Raw genomic sequence first — 16,907 nt, forward strand, 5'->3', positions numbered from 1 at the left:
TGAATAATCCTAGATGAACTTGAAGAAACACAACAATTCTCTCTCTCTTTCTCTCTCTTTGTTACAAACTATCACAATAATTTGTGTCAAACATTTAACCTTTTGTTTTTACCTCGAACACACAAAAATACACACACACACACACACACACACACACACACATAGACAGAAGAAAGAAAACCCTCTCTCTCTCTCTCTCTCTCTCTCTCATATATATATATATATATATATTCTCTCGCACTTACTCTCCACCTCACTCTCTCCCTCTTATCTGCATGCATACGCAAACACGCACACCCATACATATACACAAGACAACATTCACATACTCATGGATAATGCTCTTAATTTGACAATTCCAAGAGATAGACACATTGATGTAGTCTTTATGCACACAAATCCTTCCAATCAAGAACTAGCTTTAGCACTCCATCATATATTGCGCCAAACAAGTGCAAAATATCGAGACATATCGAACTGTCATTTTGGGATCCCTATTTGAGGACTGCTTGACAAAGTCCGTAACACAACCTATTGGCCCACTATATATTCTTTACATTACAACTACAATCATCAATTGAAAACATTACAAGGTTCAATCCTTTGTACAAAACTTGTAGTACATCAATGAGTATAACAATGGAGATCATTAATATTTTTACCCATAAATTCAAAAAAATCCTTGTTCTCATGCTTCATACTGCTTCAACTGGACAAACAAAAGAACAAATAGTCGGGACATCACTTATTAGATTTAAAAAAGGCCTTATTATTATAGATACATCAACTATCGATTTAATATATTATACTTTCAAAACTTCACATTCACAACGTAAGGTCATTCGTTGGACAACCAAGGATTGGATATGTTATTTCACTTGTGGTGACAAAATCAAAACAAACCAACAAGCAAAATCGTAAATTTATTTCTTGAAAAGCAACCACTTTTGAGCATACACACTCTGCAATTACAATGAAATTAAAACGACTAAGAAATATAAACTCTTTGCAAATTCCCCCATGAAACCAAGATCCTTTTGTTCATCTACATCAAGAATCCAAGACTGTGAAAAAAATAATAGAGGCACTAAATGACACACCTACCTATCCATGTGAAAAATGTGGGCGCTAGCTTTTTCGCTCACAAGTTACACAAATGCACCATCCAATATGCTCACAAAATAGAAATATAAAATGTAAGAGAGACTATTCTAAATACCATTATCGTGCGTGCAACCACAAAACAAATAGTTCTAAAGTGCCATTTGAGAACTTACACATGTTAGGATTTAATGAGCCTTTAGCACCAGTTTGCAACTCAACTCTATCAAAGCACGCCTAATCTCTATTTGTATACCATTTTAAAAGAAGAAGCTAAGCATAAACAAAAAATGGCTTGCTCACTTGCAACAAATCTCAAAAATATCAATTTCCTTGCAAACAAACATGGATGAAATTGAGGTTGACGACAATACTGACACTAATGTCATGCTACATAGCATCACTACCATTGAACAAGTAGTTGATTACAATGACAAAATTCTACATGTAGCACCATATGAAGGCAACACTCCGCTTGGCTTATTTACTGATGACTACTGTAAAGAGCTTAGCTTTCCTATAATCTTCTTTGGAGAGCCTAGGAAATATCATCATCACTTGTCAAAAAGTTACCAAACAATAGTTAAATGGGAGCTTATGCACAAAGATAGATGTTTTGCTCTCAACATTGAAAATTTGTTCTTCAAGTCCGTAAAGATCATGACAGAGAAAATACTATCCTCCATTTGGATACGTCTTCGCAAAGCAAAACTAGACGTAGCAACATTGTGTGATGCACAAGTTGTGTCACGACACAAACATCAAAAAGCTACTATCATCACGACTAGGCTATAGAGATTTTGAGGCACTTCGTACTTCACCATACTACAAAGAAAAATTAAAAAAGAATGTTTTTGGCATGATTCGACAATTGGGCCCACCAACTTTCTTTGTCACATTCTCCTTAGCCGAGAAAAGGTGGAAACCCATTGTCAATGCATTGCAACAAATAGTTCCACTTGAACAACAACATAATGAAAGTGATAGCTCTTTCAACAGATGTCTAATCCGTGCAGATCCTGTAACCACGGCTCGCTTTTAACTTAACCGCTTCACATCCATGAAAAGACCGCTTTTGAATGATAACACAATCTGTAGAAAAATTGCGGACTACTTCTTCGTCACAGAGTTTCAAAGCCGTGGTAGTCAACATGATCATGGTCTTTTGTGGGTTGAAGAAGCTACGATATTCGATCATGACAAAGATAGCAACATCACCGCATTTGTGGATAAGCACATAACTACAGACAACTCTAGACACCCATTAGACCTTCAAGAAATACAATGACATCGATGCAGAAAAACCTACCTTAGAAAAGGAAAATCTTGTCGCTTTGGTTTTCCAAGTTTTCCTATGCCTTTCACAATTATTTTGAGACCCACTTCCAATAAGCACCAAAATCGACCTAGCAACAAAATGAAATTCAAACAAAATAAAAACAACCTTAATACACTTAGTTTAGAAGATGACATTTCTTTCGATAAATGGTTACAAACTTTCCAAATATCTTTTGATGAATACACTTTGGCGATAAGCAACACACTCTCCATTGCAACACTCTTTCTAAAACGACATGTAAAGGATATCCACACAAATAATTTCAACACCACAATTGCAACAGTATGGGATGAAAATACTGACACTCAATTTGTCTTGAATGCATATGGTGCAGCAAGCTATTGCACTTCATACATGAAAAAAATGGACAATACACTAATCCAAGCAATACTGTGGTGTACACAGGTGAGAGAGTAAGGAGTGTGCCCTTCTTGGGAGAAGGCACCTCTTATTATATCTCTAATTGATGGTTACAAGAGGGTTCACACCCAGGCCTGTCCGGCCACGTCACCATACACACCATACCTCCCCCCCTTGGGGAGAAAAAGATCCACATCTTTTTATGGATTTTGGATTGTCACTTCCGACGCCTCATGTGGGGGGAAGGACTTACAATAACTCAAGGACTGGTTCTCAAACTGATGGGGGCTTGACTTGACAAAAAACGAGCATAGAAACATCTTGCTCGTGCATCAATATTAGGTCGCTATCCCAATGTGCATGGACAATACAAGGAAGCGCTAAGGAACTGTGTCATAACGACAAAGACACGATCTTTTTTGCGGTATACATCAATCTCAAAAAGGGGTTCAATGTGATAGATGGATTATTGGTGGAAACATTACTAGTGGAAACAAAACCTAAAGACTAATTTCAGGACCAAAAAGGCACCTCTGCAACAATAGTGCAACAACTCCTTACGTGGTTGTTATGCAATCTGCAATGTTGAAAATTGAGAAGTGATAAACTTTGAGCTGATTCTATTATCCAAGCCCAGGAGTAGAGATTGGTTCAAGCATGTGAGTACTGAAGGGTTAGTTGAAAAGAAGAATACATCTACTGAGCGTAAGTCTACCTTTGTGTTGATCAAAATTATACTGCATGGATGGAGCGTGATATTGAATTTATGGTTCCCTGTGATGGTCAAACCAATGAAGGGATACGCCACTACTAGCCACATATAAACCCTCACTAGGCAAGCCGCACAACGTCCTGTTGCTTTCTTTGTAACCCCGCAGACTGGTGACGAAGTTGAAGGTGAGCAACAAGGTGGGCAACGGACGTCGTGGCGACGCTTCTCGCATCTCCATGTTAAATCTGATCGAGGGTACTTTATCTTCATGGTGACCTTGGTCCTCATGGGCATGCACGTTTTCCTTTTCCTGTTCTGCATCCAAATCCAAAAGTTTGAAAGTGCTGGAGTTGTGCACATTCGACAGACAAGTCTTGTCAGTGGCGATAAATTGATCATCATTCTCCTTACTGGCCCCTTGTAGTCCCTTCTCAAATGAGTCTTCTACTTTCTGCCACCGCCATTTGCCATCAAGAAGCAGGGCGAGCACGTTCTCTCTCTCTCTCTCTCTCTCTCTCTCTCTCTCTCTCTCTCTCTCTCTCTCTCTCTCTCTCTCTCTCTCTCTCTCTCTCTCTGCCATGTCAAGCAGGAACACCATCGCTTGCCTTAGAGATTCCCCAAGAAAATTAAGGAAAACCTCCTAATAACTGCTCGTCATCTCCACCAATGTGGTGTACACGGGTGAGCGAGCAGATAGGACCAAATGAGCGTGCCCTTCTTGGGAGAAGGCACCTCTTTTTATACCTCTAACTGATGGTTACAAGAGGGTTCACACCTAGGCCTGTCCGGTCATGTCACCATGCACACCACAATACAATCCCAATTTGACATATGTGTGGCCAATAATGCAACAACTGTTGAGAGACTGCGCAAGGTAGGCAATACTATTTTAAGTACACAACAAATCAGTGTGCAATAAGCAGTTTATATAGCACTATCATTGCCACTCCATAGTGCAATTCGTGACTTCATGTACATAAATACTAACTCCTCTTATCAACGTGAATTGGTCCTAAAAAGAAAATCCTCCTTGCAACAACTTGACCCATCAAGCAAAGACATGTTCTTTCGAACTATTTTTGATAAATATGCTGAAAGACTGGAAAGCCTCCACTTTACAATTCCCCACAACACCCTTCCAAATTTGATCGATGTGTTATCTCTAATTTTCAAAAACCGTGATACAAAAATTTCAATCGTTATCTTGGGTGACTTTAACATTGACATTAATGCCCAAAATTCTTCATACAACCGTCAATCCTCCTCAGTAAACAAATGGGGTATCAACCATTTAATAAAAGATGTTACAACTATCCACCAATCATCCCTAGACCACATCTAGGCTAGCTCCACAATCTTTAGCTATGGAACATGAATAAACTTCATGTACTGGTTAGATTACTCCTCAACTTACATTATCATCCCCTATAAAAACCTTTAATATTTTCATTCTACATTCAACCAACCTAATTAACTTTGTGAAGGCCACCGTGAATCTTCACCTTGTTTTGGGTCTAAGGATCTACGGGGACAAAATCATTGTCAGGGGGATGGTCCTTCTTGCCAAGGGCATTGCCGCAGAGCCACTTAAGCTTGCCGTTAGTGTCACGGATGCAACGATTGAGGTTGATGGAGGTGTCAACACGAGAGCCGTCTCTTTTCAAACACTTGGCAGAGAGGTGGGTGCCCTTCATGGTGATGTCCATGCAAGAATGCCCAAACTCGCAGCGGGTGGCAAACATGTTGAGGAATCCTGAGTTGCAATTGCGACACACTAGCTGGCCATTCGTGTTCGCCAATTTGTCGTTGAGGTAGAGGTAGCTCCACTTCCAGCCGGCAGTGTCTGGCCCCCACCCCTTCGAGTAGCAATACGCTTTCAACCATTCCCCACTTTTTGAGAGCTGCACGTTCTGACACGTGTCTGAATAATCTCCAGCCTGCCAATGACACTGCACCGCATTGCAAGAAAGAATCAAGAGAAGAAAATCAAGCACAATAGATCTCTCTCTTCTAGAAATCTTTACTCTAAGAGAGAGGGAAAAACGTTGCTCTCTCTCTCTCTCTCTCTCTCTCTCTCCCCCCGCCCCCCAAACATGTGCTTGCACACTCATGCGCTAGCTTCCATTTAGTTTAGAGACTAGTTGATAAGACAATCAAGAAAAAAATGTTGCTCTCTCTCTCTCTCTCTCTCTCTCACACACACACACACACACGAAAATGATTTCGAGGAAAGTCATTTTTCCAGACATACAAAATTTCTTTCCTTGAATTTGCCAGGAGGAAACTTTAAAAAATTAGGTTTAATTTTTGGGTTTTTACACTATTTTTCTCTATTTTGGGACGGAATTTCTCCTTTTCCCCTTGCCCTCAACCTGGATTTACGGGGATTTATGAAATAAGTTGAGACACATTTTTCCCGAACACTGGTCCCTGTGTGTTGCCTCAATTGGTGACAATCTGTTTTTCTTTGCATGCACTGCACGCCAGCAGCACCATGGATGGCAATACATTAATTCTGCCACCAGGCTCGGTATTCCCTCTCTCTCTCTCTCTCACTCTCACACACACACACACACACACACGCACAAGCACACACACTCTCTCTCTCTCTCTCACTCTCATGCACACTCACTGCATCTCCCCCGTTAACGAGCGCCAGTGCTACCAATAACGCCACGTGAGCAACTAGCAGCATTTTCCTCGCGGCCGTCATCTGCCCTCCGTTTCACAAACGAAAGAGAATACATTGGCTTCTAACTATATACTAAGTATTCAATCTTGCCGACCTTTAATCATTGCTAAAATAATGAAGCCCACAATTTGACCCAAATTTTGATTTACTTCAATCATTGCTAAATTAATGAAACCCACAAAAGGTTAAATAGTCGACGAGGTGCATGGCACATGCTTGTTCAAAATAAGTGTCCCAAATTTTGGTTTTGTGGTGTATTAATGGGTATCTTGAAAGATCCCATTTTGCGATGAAGGTCAAGAGTAAAAGAGAGCGGAAGAGGGAAGTTGGACAGATGGAGATATATTTGAAGTTACGGGTGCAAGTGCAGATAATGTGGTTGTCTTTGTGTAGCCGTTGGTACAGCTCGATTTGGTCGACCTCAGAAAGTGACAGTGGTAGATGCGCGGCAACACGTAGGTGGATGATCGCAAGCTTGGTCATGTACTCGATGCAGGTTCGAGCTAGTGCTGTGGAGATATGTATGTCAAATGCGACAATTTACAGGTTGATGGTGGTTTTTTGGCAGCTCTAATAGACGAAAACTTAAAGGCATGTGTGTAGATTCGGTGGACAAGTTCACCGGGATCAAAGATTGCGATGGTCGTGGCAATCATCACTTTGTCGTCGGGATCTCGATACCCCAATAGTGTCTATGCAGATGCCTTGTGTTTGTTTGCGGCCATGATGGCCTTGGCACAGGGGCAAGAGCTCTTGTATTAAAGATATGCAGAGCTATATGCACGAATGAAGGCCGTCGGTTGCCTCTCGTGGGAAGGCGGCCCAAGTCGCAAAGTGGAATTAAAAAAAAAAAAAAGCTTGCCATGCTAAAAAAAGGAGGGCGAGCTGCAGTCGGAAGGAGAAGGGCCGCCATCTACGAGAGTTTGGACTGTTGTTGCAAGGAGGAAAGAGCGCCACTTGGTAAGCATGAGGAGGTGTTGCAGTTGCAGAGCTCGTGGAAGGGCCGCCCCATTCACGGGGTAACCAGAGACCATCGAGAGGGGGCAGAGGGAGAAGAGGTGAAGGGGACCACTGAGGGGCGCGTGAGCAGGGGGTGGCCAGCTACAGGTGCGCCATGGGCTGCATGCGAAGGGAAAGAGGAGGAGAGGCCAAGGCAGTTACATCGAGGAGGGTGGTGGCTCTGAGGAGAGCGCAGTACAGGAGGACGGGGGCTGGTTTATGAAAGCTCGCCAGGGACCAAAAGGGAAGGCAGCCAGGGACTCGAAGGGTCTGGCCATAGTGGAGATGCCGTCAGGGGCTGGAGAATTGGATGACAGAGCAGGGGGTGGCCAACTAGAGGTGTGCCATGGGCTGCATGCAAAGGGAAAGAGGAGGTGGGGCGTCATTGCAGCAAGGCCGTTAGGGCCGAGGGTAAGTTGAAGGTGCTGGGGAGCGGTATTGGGTTGGAGGAAAGGGCCATCAAGTGCAGGTAGGGGAAGGTAAAGGGGCCGCCAGAAGCCAGGAATGGAGAAAGAGTACCAATCAATCACGAATTGCAGTTGTGAAGAATGCCGCACGCAATAGAGAAGCCGGCGGCCATGGATCGAACGCATAGGGAAACCATTGGCTACAAAACTATGGCCGATGACACCAGTGTACTGGGACACTTGTTTTGTTGCTCTGCATAAGTGATTGTATGGTCTGGTTGGATTAGAGTTTGGGATTGGGACTTGCTATCATTCTTCTCGGCTATCTCGTCTCGTGCATAGTGCCCGTGGTAGCGGTGGCTTTGGGTCTTGTGTGTGTGTGTGCAACGAGAGAGAGAGAGAGAGAGAGAGAGAGAGAGAGAGAGAGAGAGAGAGAGAGAGAGAGAGAGAGAGAGAGATTGGTTGTGGTTGTAGTTTGAGTGTGGTTTTGTATGCCATCGAGGCTTGCGAGGTCTCCAAGTATGAGTGTGTTTATAGATATGGGTGCATTGGTGTGTGCGTCGGTAAAGGTGATTGTGTGTAGCCGAAGTTGTTCGTAAACGAAGCTGTTAAATGCAAGTTGTAGAAAGTGTGCAAGTGTGTGTGATTCTGTGTGGCTTGGGGTGTTGGAGACCTACTGGGCTATAGAAAGGCATCAAGTTTGTGTCCTGTGTGTGTTTCCATTTCCCCCATCCCACCGTGCGTCTCGAGACAAGGTCCTATGGTGAAAGCATGGGCCTTCTCCCCCTCTCTCTCTCTCTCTCTCTCTCTCTCTCTCTCTCGACTATGGAACATGGCTGTGACACAAGGGAGAGAGTCTCATAGATGAGGCGATCACACGTGAAGGAGAGAAGGGCAGGCGCGTACGCTCACACACACACACACACACACACACACACACACACACACACACACACACACACACACACACACACACAGGGAGAGAGATGGAGAGAGATGGTGTGCACAGAGGTGGAGACCGGTTCCTTTCCTACTGAAAGATTCGATGGGATCTTGGAGAAAAATTAATTGGGTTGGGGAAATAGATCGAGTCGTAGGACCCACAAGCTAGATCAATGAGCATCTCCCAATGAATCTCATACCCAACCCACCATCCAAGTGATTCTATTATGACAAACAACATATAGAACTTTAAAAAAATCCCGCAACAGCCAACTCCATTACACACACCCTTATCCTCGTCGTTTGACCCCTCGTTCCCTTGCTCGTCTACCCCTCACCTCACGTGATGCCTCGTGGCCCCCCTATTGCCCCTTCGTCATTTGGATCGCATCAATCGAGATTCCTTTTCTTTTCTGAATTCCTTCAGCTCTTGTTTGGCTGGCCTTGTCATAGAACTTATAGTAAATAGCACTTATAGTACTTGATTTGTAAATAGGACACTATGGGTAAATTTCTCGATAAGACTTGGATAAGAATTTTTAAAGAAAATAGATAAATCAAAACAAACATAGTCAGCGTTGTGAAAGGCCCTGGTGAAATCAAAACCTCTTTAATTGTTTTCTTGGTAAGGCATGCATGGAGTATGAACATCAAACTAGTCTTGCTTGGTGGGCCTTTGCCGTACATAATCTAATAGATGCTGGAGCGCATTTGGTTACTTGGTTAGTTGGTTGTGATTGTTGTCGCCTTGGGCTTTATTGTGCAGACACGAGAAAATGAGTAGAACCAATTGATAGGCACCAATAATAGCTCGTCTTGGGACTTGAGCATTGAGAAGAAGCAAGTTGTGTCTCATACTGCTCCATATACAACAAAGGACTACTAAAGAGGGTAATTGAATGGAGCAAAAGGGTTACAACTTAATCTACTTTGGTAGTTGTTTGTAGATTGCACCATTCAACCTAGTAATATCGATCATTTAGTCTCTAAACCGTGGAACCATCTTTGAGACACCCATCTTATTCTCAATCAAGCGTAGTCAATTTTCCTTTATTTCAATATACAGGTTGACTTTTCAAACTGTGAGAAAAGAAATGCATATCTATTTGATATATATAGATATGATGATCGAAATTGAGCATGCACTAGTGAGGAAAATATATGTGTTAGCAGGTACGCCGCGACGGACGATGGAGCACAGCGAGAACACATACCAACAAACTGTCAATCCGAGGACGTAGCTGAGCCGACTAGGGCATGGAGGCAATCTCTGGGTTGTCAACCCTGAGCTAAACACGAACAACACTCTACAGTCACTAATCCTACCACAACACTACCATAAAGCAAAGAAACAGACAACGCATCCTATGAAACACTAGCTACAAGCTCGAAACAGTCTCAAATCATATCGGAATGACTTGAAATCGGAGGGCAAGACTCAGAAGGACATATCCTATATGGCCAAACACCTAAACCTTGAAAACCATAACTGTAAGACCTCTAATCGCTGTTGCGACAGAGTCAAAACAACAATTTTCAAAGTGTCCGTAACTGATCTACAAAGACATCAACACGGACACCTTCTCGCCCTGATTCTAACGACTACTCGATCATTCAAAACGGATGTCGTTTGAGGTACTTACGATCAAATATAGCTCGTAGCAGGCGGGCTCGCGATGTGGTCCTCGGCTTGCATTGCTTGCGTCGACGCGGAGAGCTCCTCGATGCTAACACTCTCCTACTCTCATATCTGCAATGTGATTAGTGTGCGCGACTGTGTGTGTGCGTGAAGCTCACTACTGTGTGCTGCAGAACCCACGACTGTATATTATTTGAAATTACGTAATGTGTTTTTTACAAAGCCTTAGGTTTTAGCTTATATACAAAGCCTTCAAACCTAATGTCCAGCCAAATGACCTGAATTGTCCTTAGGCTTCTACAGAGATTAATTACAAGAAATTGAGTTGGCTTTACTCATGATACAAGCATCTGCGGCCAAAATACAAGTGCCGATTTAAAATATGAGGTTCCCGTGAACATTAGAAAAGTGGCCGTAATGGCTCAAAATAATAATAACGGGATATTCGATAACGTCCATGAACTCGTATCTTCATGTTGCAGCATCCATCTTCATCTTCATTACTTCATCACCATCTTCATGTGGAATCTTTATAGAATCTTTGAGGAATCTTAATGGAATCTTTGTGGAAACTTTGTTGAAAGGGTGTCCTTTCAACACTCCTCCCCTCCGAATTCTTGTCGTCCTCGACAAGACCCTATGTCTGTGCTGGCCTTGACGAGTTCTTGATGTCTTGGTGTTGGTTGAAGTTGTTGTGGCAGTCCTTCTACAGTTGGTTGCTTTGCGTGATGTTAAAGCTGCCTTGAAGTTTTACCTGTAGTGTATCTGAAGCCTGGAACTCTCCCCCTCCGATTGGTTGTTGTATCTTGAATTGCATGAGGTTGTATCGACTTGTTGGTGCAGCATGTCGTTGTCATTGTGGCTTTAGTTTTCTTTTCCTGTGGTTGTTATCTGGAAGTTGTACCTGTAAGTTGACTTGAAGCTTTGTCAAGCTATTTTTTGGCCTCTCCCTTTTGACTTGTCAGTAGATTTGCAATTTGTAGTGTGGGGATATCGTGGTTCTTCTTGTTTTTGTTGTTATAAAAAAATAAAAGAGTAAAAGTAAAATGTAGCGTATATATAAAATGAAGGTCTTGGATACCTGGATAAGACTAAAGGGAAAAACACAGTGGGAAAAAATGTCTTTAGTCATAATTAAATGCGAGGCTATATGTACTTAGGTTCTGATGTTATAGAGTTATGCTGAGTTAAAGTACATATGGCTATATGGCTACTAGTATGGGCTTGATATACATGGATAAGTGTTAGTAGCTTGAAGTCCGAGTCATTGTTGTTGAGCAAAGGCTCATAAAACCTATTTCCGCTTGGTCATCGTCATTTGTTTGTGTAAGTGCATGGGTGGAATAAAAAAGAGTGCTTAATGCATATGTCCAATGATGGGACATCTATATGCTTGCACAGAGTTATGCATGTTAAACAAGATGCGGTGCGAAAGAAGAGTATTGATGGGTTCTTCATGGAGTTAGTGTAGCGAGAAAAACATATGGCATGAGTGCTTCAAAAGCTTTCACTACTCACAAGAAGGGTTTTTGTTGTCGAGGTTTCTCCACTCTTCCTCACTGTGTCAAGTGCGTGAGTGTTTTTGTTTTGGACTACTCCGCCTTCTCCACCTTATATATTATATGGACTTTGACTCTTATGCTCACCTCTTCCAGCATGAGCGACATGACTTTATGTATGCTCAACTCTCCAGTTTGAGCTTAGTGGCTTAGCTGCCCGACTCTAGACTCTTATGCCATGTAAGTTTAATGGCGACTTGGACTTACCTGATCGCGGCCTGAAATCCAATTCCATATGCTTTTGATGTTTAGGCCTTTCTCGTTAGTTTCTGTTTGAGATGCCATGTTGTCCAATACATTGGCATATATCTGCTCTTCATTCCTTGTTAGCAAATTGTGGTTGCTTGATGAGATAGGTATTGATGTTGAAGCAATGGTTGATGAAGTCTTCTTCTTCCAGATAGTGTTCTTCAAAACTGTGACCTCCGCATTTACCGTTGCTTTCTTTTTGTTGTTAAGAGGCTGTAAAGGAGTTGTGTATCTTTCTTGTTATTGAGCCTCAATCGCGGATTTTGGAACCCACATTGTTCTTGGGCCTGGTGTGATGTCCTTTGCCACTTGCCTTGTTTCTTCTTTGACTTGATGGTACCTTGTCTTTAATTTTCAAATATGGTTGTTACTTTTGTAAAAGCCTTGCTCTTGTAGTAATTGACGAGGGATCCATCTATAGGTTGTAGTACTCTTGGGTGTAGCGGGTGGCTGCTCTTCATTTCTTGATGTTTCTTGCTTTTCTTGGGTGATTCCTTGATAAGCTACTACCTTAGGTAACCAGATTTGAAAGTTACCCTCATAGAATCCTTGTGCTTTGAGTAACTCGACTAGAATGAATCTTTGGACTTGCTTGGAGGTGATCTTCACTTGACTTTGTTGGGTAGTCTGGTAAAATTCTGATTTCATTACCCAGACTTGTCGTATGGTTTGTCCAGTGGAAGACCTTCTCTTTTGCTTTTTGTACATGTCCTTTCTCTTGGTTGAGTTATGTGATTGACGTTGATGGCTTTGTTGATTCCTGATTGAGTGGTTGTCATGGGATGGATATCGCCAGGCTGTTATCTTGGGCTTGTTGACCCAAACATCTGAATTTCCTTTCTTGTAGCCTTGTGCAATAATTGACGCGCTTGATGTGATCCATCCTGTTACCTATGCTTGTTGAGGTTGTTCCTGTGATTGTATCCAAATTGGATCATTAACTTTAATCTGTGCTTTGGATACTAGAACTTGGTTGACCTGTTTTGACTTCCTTTGGAAACTTTCGGGCGATGGAAACTTCGGTTGATAGACTTTTTGCTTGGGTTTCCATTGTTTTCTTGATGGTTTGGCTTTTGAGGTAGAGGCTTTGTCTTGCACTTGAATTGGCTGGGCTAGAGACTGTGGGCTTACTTTAGCTTTGCCTTTTTCAATAGCCAAGAATCTTTGAGCTGTTGTAGGCTTGAACTCTATTGCCACTTGATAGCTTGTCGTGATGACCATTGTTGAAGATTCAGCATCATCTTCAAAGACTTGTGCCCATGGCTTGGACAAAATCAAGTGTGTTCCCATTTGTCGAGAATCTACCACCAAGAATTTTTCTTTGACATTCTGTGAGAGTAGTTGGAGAGTAGCTTCTGCAATCCCCATACTTATAACATCTACTTCAGGTGAGAGATTTACCTTTATTTGAATATCATAAAGCTTTGTCTTACCTAGAAGTAACCACATGCCATATGACATGACATTAGTCGTGGAATTTGTATCAATTTATGACATAAAATTCATCTTGACTCCGTCTTGTGCACTTAGCAAAAAGTTGATCTTCTTTGGTACTAGATTGCTTGTGTTCTCTTGAGTGACTTGAGCAATCTTTGGCCTGGACTCCTTGTCGTCTTCTTCTTCATTGTTCACACTTGTGAGTTCATCTGTGTGTTCTAGCTCCTGCTTGACCACCATTTCCTCTCATATGTCTTTTGGAGAGACAAAATCAGCATTTGGTTCCTGTAGAGTCATAGGCTCTTCTTCCTCAACTTTAGCTATTGAAATGTCACCAATAGTGTCTGAAATTCTTGTCACTTGCTGCACCTCTTCTTTGATTGATTCCAAGTCTTCATATTGCTCGTTTGTAGGCGTTGGACCTGAAGCATCTTCTTTGGATCTTAGCCCTTCTTCCTGCAGCTTTGCTTTGTTGACTTGCGGCTCCTGCTTTGTACTATGCATTCGAGTTGGACAATTTGTAATCAAGTGTGTTATCGCACACTGATGGCAAAGAGTACCTATTTCTATATGACCAGTATTTGGGCTAGGTATCTAGTTTTGTGTTATTCCCATAGCTGATAACCCTGTTTCGAACTCATACTCAGATTCGTCATCTGTCTCACCCATAACCCTTAGCATGTAGTAGGGGACTATGTCATACCCATTCTCATCGCAAAATTTTGTTGGTGTGGTCTCATTAACACAGACATCCGAAGTAGCCAATATCTGAGTCCACTCTAGCGGTTCTAATGCCTCTTCCGAAAAAGGTTCTCTTATGTAAGCATCATCTTCTAAGACCCTCTCTAAGGAATTCTCATTTCTCCCAAAGTCACTACACTCCGATGCTCCGCACATCCAGATTTCTTTCTTTTTGCCCATCCACGGATGGTCTGTTGATCCACTTTGTGTTGCAGAATCAAAATCTTCCACGGGCGTTCTAGTTACATCCTGGTAACTATGATTTCTCATATTTCATTAGGAAAAATATGGACTCTCCTTGGGCCTTTTTGATTAGTGAAGGCTTAAGGGAGAACCAATGAGAAGGCTCTTGGGATATCACCTAGAGGGGGAGGAATGGTAGGGGTGCAGCCTAATTGTCTCCCTCTTCAATGCTTGGTTCTTAGAGAGAGGTGGGAGGTAGGCTAGGGGGGGGGGGGGGGGGGGGGGGGGTAAATAGGAGGAGAGAGGTGTCATAAAAGAGGGAGGGACCCCCCAAAAAAAAACGCGCATGCTTAAAAACCCAAAAAATTGAAATTTTTTAAAAAGTTCCAAAGTTGACCCATTTGCCTCCAAAACTGCCCGAAAACATAAACTAACTTAAAAAAGTCAAATTTTCCCCCCAAAATCCACTTTTCTCTCCCTCATTACTTTTCTCTCCCACACTCTCCCTCTTCTCCCTCCTCCCATTCTCTCTCTACAGTCAAGGCAGCCATAGCCAAAAGCTTTCCACCAATCTCTTCCTCTCTCTCCATAGCTCCCCCTTCTCTCACACCTCCATCAACCCTCTACAGTCCCACACTCCATAGCCCACAGCTCCACTATCCTCTCTACCTTTCTACCTCTCACTCCTCTCTTTCTCTATCTCCACTGTCAAAGCCACCATAGCCACCATAGGCAGCTCACCTCACCCTCCCCTCAGCTCCTCATTCTCTCTCCACAGTACTCAACTCTTTCAAATCCCTTCCTAAGCTCAACTTCCCAAGCATGTCCACGCATAGACGGCCCAAACCAGAGATAGAGGAGATTGTGTTGCACAACACAAAAGACTCAGAGGGGGTATGGATCCCACAAGTGTTCAAGAAGGGTGCATGGATCTACATGCAACCGTCACGTGCTGGACCTCATCGCGTACGGTGTGGAGGCGTATTGGAACGTCATTGGAAGGGCCGGCTATTGACATTCAAAGAAACAACGTCCGGAATGGTGGCCATCGTGAAACACATCTACACTGCAGCTGAGCTCCACCTCAAGAGATATTCTACTCAATTTGCACCTCATTGTAAGTTTTCATGGTTTAGCTATCCCATGCATATGTCATCTTTACGTTTATGTGATCATTATGTTTAACTAAGGACATTTGTAAAGATGTTTTTCCATCCAGCTTAGTTGAGGAGCAGCCGCTTGAGTGCCTCGCAGGCACGTTCATGGTTGTGCATGCTCACATTGGGGAGCTTATGTTTCCTAATGTTTTATCGAAAAAACTTACCGAGCAGCGAATATTCATGTACTCCCACAAGTACGTGGTGCCGAAGTCAAGCCAAAGCTATGGTAGGTTAGAATCCGTGGAGACACCCTCATTGTAGAGTGCAGAATGGCCAACTCCAGACCATTGGGCTTTGCTTTCTTTCAAGCGCAAGGTGCTGCAAGATTTCCAAGGCTCCCTAAAATTTGGTAAGGCAACCAGATCGGTGGGTCTCAGTTGGCATTGTCCCATTCATTTGTTTGTGCATGCATTCCGCTCTCTACTGATTGTAGAAACACCAACAATGTTTGTTTGCAAAGAAGTTGACATAGATGCAATGGACACCATTTTAGGTGTCAATTGGGGCTATGTTGACGGTTTGCATGATGGTGACCGTTATAAGTGCAATGTGTCCCCCACATAGCTTTGCCTTTGGTATTTGAAAGCAAGGTGCACCTTGTATGCACGGTTTAGCTATGAGAGGTGGATGCACAAACGTGGCAAATGGATACCCTTGCAGCTGACAGCCGAAGAGATTCAATCCTTTGAAATTCGTGTCCGCATGCCCAATAACGAGGTGGAGGTGGTTGCAGTGAATCCGCATTAGACTCTTGCCAATCTTCGGGAACACTTTGTCATAATGGGATTCGAGGATGTCGGTAATGCAAGTTTCAAACTAGAACAACGCAAGGTCTGCTTTGTGCTTCCTTAGCTACCTTTTCTTATTTTCTGTGGGTTTTTGTATTTTGATTGCCCATTTTTGGTTGTATAGATTGGAAGGCGGATGGAGGCCACTATGCTTGTTTACAAAGATTGGGCTATAGACGAAATCATCTTGTCTAAGTGAATTGGCTTGTAACTTTAATCGTTTATATATTGGATATTTTATTAAAGATTTTGAAAAGTTTTAAGGTGTTGTACTTGATTTTGTACTTGAGTTTTAAGGTGGTGTAAATTTATTTTTTAAATCCATATTTTTTATTTTTTTCGAGATAGAATATGTCTATATAAGGAGGACCACCTCCTCATTTCACCATTTTCATCCCAACATTGTAGAGAGACCTAGCATACCCAATCACGCAAAGAGAAGACATGGCTGCTACTAGTGCTTTAGATGCATTCCTTACTGAGGTTGGGCATGCAAATCGCCCTGAGCTTCAAGCATTTTTCACAACCCAACCCGATTTGGAAACCACCTTGACCCTCCACTCTCAATCTCTTGAGCACATTACTTCATACATTTCTAC

At 42.6% G+C, this 16,907-nt stretch overlaps 1 protein-coding gene across 1 annotated transcript; it reads right to left on the reverse strand.

Annotated features, from left to right (window-relative positions):
* Window positions 1-3,564: 3,564 nt before the first annotated feature.
* Window positions 3,565-6,225, reverse strand: LOC147430792 (uncharacterized). The gene is made up of 3 exons (XM_086494449.1): window positions 6,145-6,225; window positions 5,039-5,461; window positions 3,565-3,963 (listed from the first exon to the last, which is right to left on the reverse strand). The coding sequence occupies exons 1-3, from the start codon at window positions 6,223-6,225 to the stop codon at window positions 3,565-3,567; spliced, it is 903 nt and encodes a 300-aa protein (XP_086350575.1).
* Between the last annotated feature and the right edge of the window lie 10,682 nt (window positions 6,226-16,907).

The sequence above is a fragment of the Adiantum capillus-veneris genome, chromosome 21 (genome assembly GCF_014529385.1).
Source record: "Adiantum capillus-veneris isolate H3 chromosome 21, ASM1452938v2, whole genome shotgun sequence".
NCBI classification, from domain to species: Eukaryota; Viridiplantae; Streptophyta; class Polypodiopsida; order Polypodiales; family Pteridaceae; genus Adiantum; species Adiantum capillus-veneris.

Bases quoted from the DNA above. Each gene is read 5' to 3' on its own strand.
- LOC147430792 (XM_086494449.1), bottom strand. From the start codon at position 6,225: ATGACGGCCGCGAGGAAAATGCTGCTAGTTGCTCACGTGGCGTTATTG. The intron at 5,462-6,144 runs GTGAGTGTGCAT...AATGCGGTGCAG, and splicing joins TCGTTAACGGGGGAGATGCA to TGTCATTGGCAGGCTGGAGA. The intron at 3,964-5,038 runs GTAGATCCTTAG...TGGCGGTGGCAG, and splicing joins CTGACAATGATTTTGTCCCC to AAAGTAGAAGACTCATTTGA.